The sequence below is a fragment of the Notothenia coriiceps genome, unplaced genomic scaffold (genome assembly GCF_000735185.1).
Source record: "Notothenia coriiceps isolate Sejong01 unplaced genomic scaffold, NC01 NC01_scaffold00033415, whole genome shotgun sequence".
NCBI classification, from domain to species: domain Eukaryota; kingdom Metazoa; phylum Chordata; class Actinopteri; order Perciformes; family Nototheniidae; genus Notothenia; species Notothenia coriiceps.
Genome location: NW_011366116.1, coordinates 58,497 through 69,204, shown reverse-complemented (window position 1 = coordinate 69,204; position 10,708 = coordinate 58,497). Strand labels below are relative to the sequence as shown.

Genomic DNA, 10,708 nt, shown 5'->3' with positions numbered 1-10,708 from the left:
CCTAATCCTCTTCTCTGACACATGAAATCTCTTCCCCGGCTGACGTGAAAGTCGATAGGCTGCACAAAACTCACGCGGGTCGCCCTGGTTTACACGACAGACTGACGACACCCCTTTATACCTTGATGCAAAAGATATGTTGCCTTGATTTGTACCCTACAAATAAGGTTCTTGTTCCCTGAGTAGATCTCCTGAGACGTGGCACGAGACTACGAACAAACTTTTTTTATCACGTTCATTTATGTTTTTTTCATTTATGCACCCTATTATCTCGTTATTATTAGTAATAAGTTTCACTAACTTATACTAATATAATATATTTATCTAAAGATTTAACGTCCGTTCTAATTACAACACCTACAACAAGTTTTCAGTCGAGGTTTTTGTGTCGGATGTAAACAGTATAAGTCACACAGGGAGCTCACAACAGAGTCAACAACAGTGTCTCTGTTGAATAATTCTCCTATCCACTATCCCTTAACCCCGTGACGTTTCACTCAGAGGTCAAGGAATAGACGATAGAGTTAGACGTTAGGAGCTGATTTTTGGATTATCCGACCGCAACCTCCTCCTAGAGCACCATTGTGTTATTTTTAACCAAATATCTCGCAGAGGGGTGTGGGGAGTGGCCCCTTATTTTCATCTAACAGCAACAAGTAACAGGCAGAGAATCAGCACTTTTGAAACAGGGCTGAAACAGAGGGGTTTATGGCATGCTACAATGCACACTCTGTTTGGTATTTTGAGCCAAACACTCCAGAGACATGTTTGTATATATCTGAGACCTATTATATATTGATGAAAAACAGCATAATAGGGGACCTTTAAAATAGAGTTTTGTTTCTAAATGTTGGTACTGGAATCTAAAATGGATGTACCTATTTACTTACATGCCATGACAAACTGCTGACTTGTCATTGTCACTGATGATGGGGGCTCGAAGTTGTATTGACATTCCCTCCCCCAGTGGTGAGGTTTGTGACATAAAGCTGTGGCCGTTTTCAGAGTGCAGCGATTAGTTAAACGAGACCTGTCCATCTGAGAGTGGCACCTCCAAGCCGTTTTGACATCTGACAAAGACTATTGGCTCACAAGGATGTGGGTTTACTACTTATTTCAAGGAAGGTCAGGACTGGGGTACGCAGGTGTTTTAGCAGCGTTTAAGCTTTCAAAGTAGAGTTGTGTTTGGACTAGTTTGTGTGTGAACTGCACAGAGTGTTTCTGCATGGGAATGGGAGAAAAACGGACAGAATTACAGTATTTATTTTCATAATGGCTTCATCTGCTATCTTAAAGCAATACCTTTTCTTTGAGGAGCATTTTGACAATGAGCGCTCTGTTCTTTTGAAGAAAGTCGGGGATTATGAATTTATGTAAAGTGTACTTGTGCTTTGACCTTTTAACTCCATGGGGGGAATACACTATGCCAGGATTTTGTGCCATATTTCTCTGCTGAAAGAGAGCCAACATAGATAGCCATCTAAACACATTCAACCCTCCTCCTCCTCACTGTTTGAAGTGTTGGGAAAGTTGAAGAAAATTCTCCTATTCTCAGTGTGACAGCGAATAACAAGCTGCACATTTGTATATTTTTGTATCCTCTTTTTACATCTGTATGTGTGTTTGTAAATGCGAGTGACACTAATGGGAAAGAGCAGCGAGTTGGAGGAGGCATTACACCAGGGTTAATGCAGTGAGTGGGCAGTGGGCCCAGCCCTCTGAAGAATAACATTATCTAACCCAAAACAACAGGGGGGGGGGGCGGCCGACACAAGCGGGCCCAGCTGTGCGGCCATGGTCGACAGCCAAACCAGAGCCTGTTGAGGCCAGAGAGCCGACATGCAGCCAGTGGACGGCCAAGCAGTGCTCAATGAACCCAGATAGGGTTTAATAAAACTTTACAGTAAAGAAAAGAAATGAAGTGTCTCGCTTGAAATATGATTGAAATGAGAAGGGTAGTTCACATTTTGCTGTTTTCTTGTGCTCGATAACGAAACAAATTTGGAGAAGCCAACAAACCAGATACATTTGTTGCATTTAGTTTAAACCTAGAAGAGGCCGTATCAAGTTTTAAATGAATAAGACAGTGTTGTGTCATCATTGCAGTTTCAAACAATTGCTGGTTAAAGACTTTCAAATGTGAGGTTTTGATGCTTTTCTTTGTCATATATGAATGGTAAGTGGGTAAAAAGAGCGGAAACTACTTTCTTTTGGGAGATAATATATTTTATAACGTTTACATTTACATATTACATTTTAAACACTAAATATTTAGGAAAAATAATAATTTTCAGATGATAGAGATGAAAGATAACAGAGATCAGAATATGTGTTAGTTGTAGGTCTACCTGAAGAATTGTTATTGTCAATGTTTTTATTACAAGTAACAACTTAAAGAAGAATGTGTTGTAATTTAAAAAAGAAAACTAAGACTTATTACCAAATCAGGCTGTTTACACAACTGCATTAAATAGTTTTTGTCTTTTTGGAAAGAATTTGCCACATACATAAATGAAGCAGCCCCTGAATAGAATAGGACATTAGTTTATTTAAAGTGTACTACAGTGGAATCTTACATAATGCCATACTAATTAGTTTATTTAAAGTTTACTATAGTGGAATCTTACATAATGCCATACTAAGTGGTGTTGATGTGGTGAACTGCCTTTATGAGTCATCTGGTGTAGCTTGAAAATATTTGCAATTATGTAAATATACTTTGAGGCCACGCTCGGTTTCAAGCATGCACCTGCTTTCCATAGTGCTAAGTTATGTAGTGACGTGTCAATTAAAGGTGGGGTAGGTAATTTTGGAGTAACCAGCTCGAGTGCGCTAGAATTTGAAAATACACAACCGGAAAAAATCGGCCACTTCCTTACAGAGCCCCTCCTCCAACACACACGAACGCGCACATGACCAATGAGGGCACGAGATAAGTTTGTGCACGAGATGGAAGGCTGACAGGCAGGTAGGCCATCCAGTTACTTTAGCCGAGCCGGCTAAAATGATTGGTCATGCTTTTTACAGTACTACGGCTTCCACAGATTACATTTTTTTATGTATTTATAGTCAAAGCATTTAATATATTCATTGCTATCGGGATGTTAAGAGCATTCCATGGAATATAACAGAAAGTGATTCTGAAATAAATTACATACCCCACCTTTAAGTGCAACTAGTAGATAGTGCTGAACGATTAATCAATTATAAATCGAAATCGCGATTTGAAATGATGCGATTATTATAATTTTTTTCTTCTTGTGTGTCAGTCATCCACACCAATCAGAAGTGCTGTGCTCCACATGTACCAGCCATTGTTAACCAATCAGAAGTGGCCCATGATAGAAGGTGATAGACAGATTGATCCAATCACCTGCCAAGTCTTATTGAAAGTGCCTGCCCTTTCCAAATGGCTTCCAATGGAGCTTTCCTAGATGGTTTGTTGAAACAAACATCTACTACAGGGTGAATCTTAAACTGAAGCTTGACTTTAAAGCAACCCAACGGAAGTTTCAAGTAAGTTTAGTTCTTTCACTCGTAGCTCGGTCTGCGGGGGTGCTTGCGACGGGAGCATGTTGATACGACCTTCCTAGCCGGAGATATGGTGCATTTTACAATAAACTTCCGTTGGGTCGCTTAAAAACATCGCAAATCGAATCAGAACAATCGCAATTCGATTATTTCCCCAAATCGTGCAGCCCTACTAGTAGAACATATTTCCCCAAGTAGCATTCAAAAGTAGCTGTGGTTACACAACTCTGTGTTTTTGACCAACCAGAGTCATTTTGAGGCAGGCTGATGTATTTCTTTAATCCACGCAGTAGTTTATGCTTTGGTAAGACAGTTGGGAGCATTACAAATATCCAGAGCTTTAGATTTCCACATTTAATCCCGTTCATCCAGCTGTGTGGCATGGAAACTTCCAGAAATCCAATTTGTGCTGCAGAGTTGGAGCTCGGTGAGATTGGCTCGGGATTGGGAATCTGCCGAGTACAAGAAGCGAGGGATGGGAAGGAGGGAGAGGGAGGGAACATTTGTTAACATCTGTACCTTCACCTCGGGTCAGTCCCAGCCTGTCCTACATTGTGTCAGTGATGTTCCACATAAATATTGTTTTATGATCATTCTCTGTGAGGGGCTACAGTGGAGTTTTTCATATAAAAAGCATGCAGTCAGCCACCCATTCACTAAAAATATAAAATTCATTGTTGGGTTTAACATTTTCCACTGTTCCTCACTAAGAAAGGTGTCATTTTATGTGCTGCACTGCCTTCTACTGGATCAAAAACAAAGCTGCAACTGTCGTCCACATCTCATTCACACCCCAGGTTTATAATACTTTACATTGAAGGAGCAGGTTAGGCATACATTGGCATGGGTATCAAACCTGTTATATCCATATTTTAGAAGTCTCTTTTGGTGCTGAACTGTCTTTGTATGTTTTAATGAGTCCAGTGTTACTAAAACTCTCTTTAATGTAAACATCTCTTTGTCAGAAAATGGAACATTACAAGTTGAAAGACTTTGAGGTTGAGGTTAGGGTAAGGGTCCCATTTAACGTGACATGCTGACATCAAAACAGCTCATAGTTTGAATATTGGCATGTTTCTTGCCAAAGGAAACACAAATATAAAGATGCAAGAGAAAATTAGTACAGTCATTTTACTGGTGTGGATTCTTATACAAAGTTGAGTAAACTGATAATTCAACAACTCTTTCCCCTCTTCACCTTTGAAGTTGCTCCACAGCAAGACTTTAAACCAACATCTGCTACGTTCCAGCTGTTCAAGGCTTCATAGAGCGCTCGGCTCATAAATACATGTATCTGCTGCTGTGTGAATGGGAAGCGGGCGTTCATGAAAAGAGCATGCGACCCCTGAGGAAAGAACAGTGGGATGCTCTGATGTTGCACTTCCGCATAGCCTCTGGGCTCTGAGAGGCAGCTGAGGCCAACTCCGATTGAGGCTTATGGCTCAGGGAAAGACGATTTTGCTGTTTTAATCACAAGCACAAACATCATCACTCCCTCTTTTTTGCATGCACATAATTGCTTTAAAAAGACTTTATTACACAAGCAACTTAATTCAACTTGGACTTAATAAGCTGGACTTACTCCACTAGCTTGCTCACCACACGGCATGGCGTGTGTTCCCCGAAAACAAACTCTTGTGGCTGCCTTTAGTCTTGTTAGCACACTTGGACCTCTCAGGACACTTCTGACTGCAGAGTGAATGGATGGATGTATTAAAGGACTACAGAAGAAGAACCTGATACAGTGTTTGGGACGTAAAGGAACATTTTGAGATGAGGAATCATTTGTTTTCTATCGTTCTTTCATAATACCTTGGAAGCTATTCGCCCCAAGGTATTTTGCAATAATTCACAGCAGTGAGGATATGAAACAATTACTAGGTCTAAAAAAATAAAAAAGCATCTGTTTTGATTATTCAAAATCATTTTAGAGCAATCGAGGATCATTTCCTAATATAACTGGCTTTTGGACTGTTGCTCTTACACAAAATGTTACACCCTCTTTTTGACCTCATGACATTTATTCATTTGGCTCACCGTTTTTACAAGAAAACTCAGTTTAATTTTTGGTACAGTAAAGTCTAAAGTATGTAGTTGAGAAACAACTAAATATAACTGCCAAAATGCTCTAAATACTGTAAACATTTCACATTGTTGCATCAAGTTATCAGATTTGTTCACTCAACAACCAGAAAATATCTCATTTGTAGCGTGTGTTTGTGTAAGAAAACTGTCATTTTGGAAAATGTTGGAAAAGTTGGAGAAAATATATACCACAATGTTGCTTCCAGTTCCAGTTCAATGTGATCTAGTTTAGATTCTGCTGCTGTTTCTATTCCTCCCTGTGTGACCAATCGCCTTGGTGCATGTGCTCTCTTGTTGCCAGGGAGACAGCGGAACCGCCTGGAGCCAATGGACACCATTTTCGTCAAGCAAGTGAAGGAGGGAGGCCCCGCCCACGGAGCTGGACTCTGTACAGGTACACACACACACACACACACACACACACACACACACACACACACACACACACACACACACACACACACACACACACACACACACACAGTCTCTATGGAAAACATTGCACGGTTTCTATAAAAGCGGCTGATCTGATGATTAACTGCCCGTCTCAGAGTTGACCTCAAAGTGCCGTTTGATGCCAAGATTTCTTCACGTTTGTACTGTAGGTACTTCCTTGTAACCTGCCAGGCCAAACAGATATGAGTTACAAAATAACAGATGGCTCCTTCGTGGGAGGTTGAACAAAGTGTAATATGCACACTGTTATTCCAACCTACCCTTGATTCTGTTTTTTCTAAGTCTCCCTACTTTGTTTCTGCCCTTATTGATTTGTGAATCACTTCTTATTCAAAGCGGAGGGTATAAAAACACTTGAACAAGCTCCCTTCCAGTGAAAAAGTGAATCAGCTGCTTCCAGTTTCTCTGAAATGGAGGTGACGGCTGGCGGCTTTGTCAGCGTTATTGCCAGATTAGCACTCTGTATTACAGGAAATGTTAAGTGGCCCAGACCTGCCCTGTAAACTGTCTGCTTTTATCTGTTTGCTCTCCTCTCCTGGGATAAGGGAGTGCACTTTTTTCCCATAATTATCTCTCCTAAACTCACCTCGCCTCTCTTCCTGTAAGATGGCCATCAGAAAACTTGAATGGAGATAGATCTTCACATGAAGTCATTGAAATAAACAAGTATTGGTATTCTCCTTTTGATCTGTGCTGGAAGGAGCTGCTATAGAGTGCTTTCTCAGTCAATAACCATATTGATCAGGTTTTAAGATCTTTTTTTCTGAGCAGCTGAATGCAGAAACACATGTTGTCATGTTGCTGTTTGCAGTCGACAGCAGCTTTGTAATGTGTTCTATAATTCTTTCCAGGGGACCGGATTGTGAAGGTGAATGGAGAGAGCATCATTGGGAAGACATACTCGCAAGTCATAGCCTTGATCCAGAACAGGTACGAAATGTGGCATTCCACATTTAATCGTATGGGTTTGTATTAAGAGAAATATGCCCCATCTAATCTCCTCACTGCCCTGCACGTCTGTGGAGCAACAACACAGAAAATAAGACATTGTGAAACTTCTGGGGGAAAACACATTTCAATTTTCCATAGAGAATAATTTCCTCATTTCTGACAAGCACACGTTCACATTCACAGTTCATTAAACTCCAGTTATAATTTACAGATGTTTTTTGAAAAGTGCCGTGCATTTCCACAGTGTGAGCCATGTTCTGAAAACTGTTTCTCTCTCTTTATCTCTTCCAATCTACACAACCTTTCCTCCTTTAGCGATGCCTCACTGGAACTCTGTGTGATGCCAAAGGATGAGGATATTTTGCAGCTGGTAAGCATTCATTTATCAGTAAATATTGTACGTGTGATTAAAAATGACCTGTCGTCTATACAGCAGGAAATGATGCATTAAAGATGATGACCAAGTGAGCAGTTTGAATACCAGAACAGTGGTAAAAACATTGTTTATTTAACATGTGGTTGAACTCATTCTCAGTGAAATCAATGTGTTCATCCACCATTTCTTGCTGTGCTGTGTCTTCTACTTTAACACAGGTATGTCAGATATGGTCAGTGAGCTGTGCAGGATAAATGTTGTCAACTTTGCCTTCTCACTGTGACGACAACTTTTAGGAATGTTGCAAACAGTCACGGCACGCAGCAGTTAAACCCCCTACAAATATACACATGTTTTATTCCTGTTAACAGGTTAAAAAAACTCTAAATAACATGATAATTGGTAGGAGCCTATCAAGCTGCTTTCCCCATGTTTCAAGGCTATATTCTAAACTAACCTCAAATGTACTCAATTCATATTAAGACACAGAGATGAGATTGATTTGTATGTTTATCTTTCAAAAATGTGAAACTACTCCTTTAAGCGTAGCCTGGGAAACTTGAAGCGATACAAAAAACCTCTGAGTCACGTTGGATTCATGTGGTAAAAACAAGCTTTTTCAGGCTTTCCATACTATTGCTAATACGCTTCTATTGGATACAAGCTGAAGTTAACCAAAGGTGTTTCATTGGAATTAGATTACTAGATAACACTGTGGTTAAGAGTGGAAGACTATATGATTGTAAATATATAAAACACGGTTACAATGCAGCCTGATATTTACTGAGTCAGAGGGTTCATCCATTCAAGAACGTGGATACTTCGGGGTCATTATAGATAATAGTATTGTATTGGATCTCATCTGGAACATCAAAACCGACATTTTTGGAAATGTGAGTTTCCAAAAAAGTGAGAAAAATGCTCAAGGAGCCGAGCTAGAGTGGATACCATAGCATAGCTCAACACCCCCCCTCATGAGTGATGCAAACAGCCATCCCACGCCATCAGTCAGGGTCCAGAGCCCCACAGACGATAAAAGAGCTGCCAGGCTACGTCAAACAACCTTTGTTATTCACCTCCGTTTGGACATTTCTCTTGGAGCAGAGAACTGAGTCAGATCCCACTGTTTTGCTAAATTCCACACATAGCTTGTTAGCTCTGCCGCAACTCACCAAAAACCACAGAAACTTGCTTTTGGCGTTTTGGAATTAGTCTGAGCACTCACATGGCTGAGGGAGTCAAATGAAGCAATTTGCTCTTTCTTCCCATGAAGGAAAACATGAGTCAAAATCAAGACAATCTTTGATGTGTCAAACCTTGTTTTCTTACTTATCAGTTCCATTCAATCTGGCTTCCAATGGAAAAAAGTGGTCAAAACTGTTGCACAAACCTGAAGTAAAATAGAGGATAGTGGAATTAAACATGTGATCTGACTATAAAGGGTTACTGTTTGTATGATTTAATCATCAGTTGACGTATCGTCGTGAATCACAATCAAGTCATAAACAATATACAGTAAACCCTAAATGCTTCTCTGTGTGACCTTTGAACTATATTTAAACAAGGAGAACCATGTGTATTTCCTGATTTAAGCATAATGGAAGGGTGTACATAGTGGTGTTTATAGAAGTTTCTATGTCTATGTTCTTAAATGGGTTCATGTTTGTGTGTTCCTGTGTTTTGGGAGTCATTGAGCCCACACACTACCAGAGGGTGTGCAGCTGCAGTCAGCTGACTCTTCTCAGCTCGCTGTTGACATGAGTGAGCAAGGGAAGCAAGCCAGTGTAGATCAGGCAAGCGTGCTGTTATGCCCACCCAAAAGTCAGCATATGATGGATAAAGCAGTGTCTAACAGACGAATAAGAGGATGAAAGAAGCAAGTAGCGTGTGTGCAGGAGAGGGGGAGGGGAGGTACCACAGTGAGCAGGTGAGAATGACAGTGCAAAGGAAAGAAATGCTGAGTATGTTGGGAGTGAGAGAAAACATTCTCCAATGTATGTTGACTGGTGGAGGTCGGTAAGAAGAGCAAATCAAGGGAATGAAGACCAACTCAGATGATTTCCATGTCTGAGAAGGACACCAAACCTGCTGAAGTTCACCTCTATTCTTTATCCTTCTACTTCCTCCGACTGTGATGCCTGTGTTCAGCGAGTGTATTTTTAGCATGTCCTGAAACCAGAGAAGTCAAACGATGGCGATATACCTCTCATTTCCTTATGCTCACCTGTTTACGCCTCTTATTCCCTGTTTTTCTCTTTGCTTGCCCTTCTCTATCCTGTGGACTGCAGTTTTCCAGGGATATCACTGCTCTGGTAAGATGGGAACCTATGCTCACTAATCCCCTTCCTTTAAATTCCCTTTCCTGATGATGCCCCGCTATTTCAGCGAATGAAGAAGCTAGGAAACCCCGTTAAACCCCAAATAAACTCCCCCGGCTTAGCTGTATGTGTAGTGGTTTTACTACAGGTTAGTACTTGCAAGTTCTTTTTTCTGGTTGTATTTCTCGTAATATAGCCATTTAAGAGAAAGTCAGCAGAGCTCTCTTTTGAGGAAATTGGTTTCTATTTGACTGCATGACTTTAACAAAGCCAATGGGAGGCACCAAGCTGTAGCTGTACAGTGGCTGCTGCTGCTGCTGTCAGTGCAATTGTAACCTGACACCTCAGGTGGAGTGCTATCGATTAAAGTCCGACACCACAACTCTCTCTCTTTCATTTTCTCAAGAGCTCTTGCGCTGAAAGGACGAGGAAATATATCATGTTTAATATGAAAACAGCCATTCATTGAAGAGTGCGCAGGGTAATAAGCAGCTAGATTTTTTTTCAAGTTGTAATCAAGGAAAGTACCTCAGTTACTACAGTGACAGTAGAGTTGTGGAGCGATGCTGACAGAGGTAGCGCTCGCGGGCAAAGGAAGACACAGGCGTCCCCCGTTCAGCCTCTCCTCATGCCTCAGGGCACATTCTCCAGTACGGAAGGTGGGTAAACCCTGACAGCTTAATCCTCACTCCTGGATTCAAGGGTTTACTCCTGGATCTTTTTCTCTACTTGTTTGCTTTTCTGGCTATCCCCTTTTTCCCACTCTTTCACATCTGTTACTTCTCAGGGCAGTTCATTTGTATCATGGCATGATGTAACATTTGTTTGTGGTCTCTGAGGAAAAGATTGAGAAACTGTTACTGAAAGAGATTGTGTTTGATTTGGAGAAATGGTTCTAGAGAGCTGGAGCATGCTGTGTTTGTGTTGTTGTATACCGGATTAAACCAGTTGTTCCTGACAGTTCTATTTAGGGAATGCAGTAATAGTTTGT

At 40.8% G+C, this 10,708-nt stretch overlaps 1 protein-coding gene across 5 annotated transcripts in view; it reads left to right on the top strand.

The window, feature by feature from the left end:
* The window catches only part of arhgap21a (Rho GTPase activating protein 21a), an 87,535-nt gene that overhangs the window by 58,291 nt on the left and 18,536 nt on the right, over positions 1–10,708 (top strand). For 3 of the 5 annotated variants that reach the window (XM_010789811.1, XM_010789810.1, XM_010789808.1), the window contains 4 exons: positions 5,918–6,010; positions 6,924–7,002; positions 7,339–7,393; positions 9,688–9,711. In XM_010789811.1, coding sequence (XP_010788113.1) covers positions 5,918–6,010; positions 6,924–7,002; positions 7,339–7,393; positions 9,688–9,711 — 251 coding nt within the window. Of the gene's footprint in view, positions 1–5,917; positions 6,011–6,923; positions 7,003–7,338; positions 7,394–9,687; positions 9,712–10,050; positions 10,377–10,708 lie in introns of those variants that run through there. The other 2 variants (XM_010789809.1, XM_010789812.1) reach the window with 2 other exon arrangements.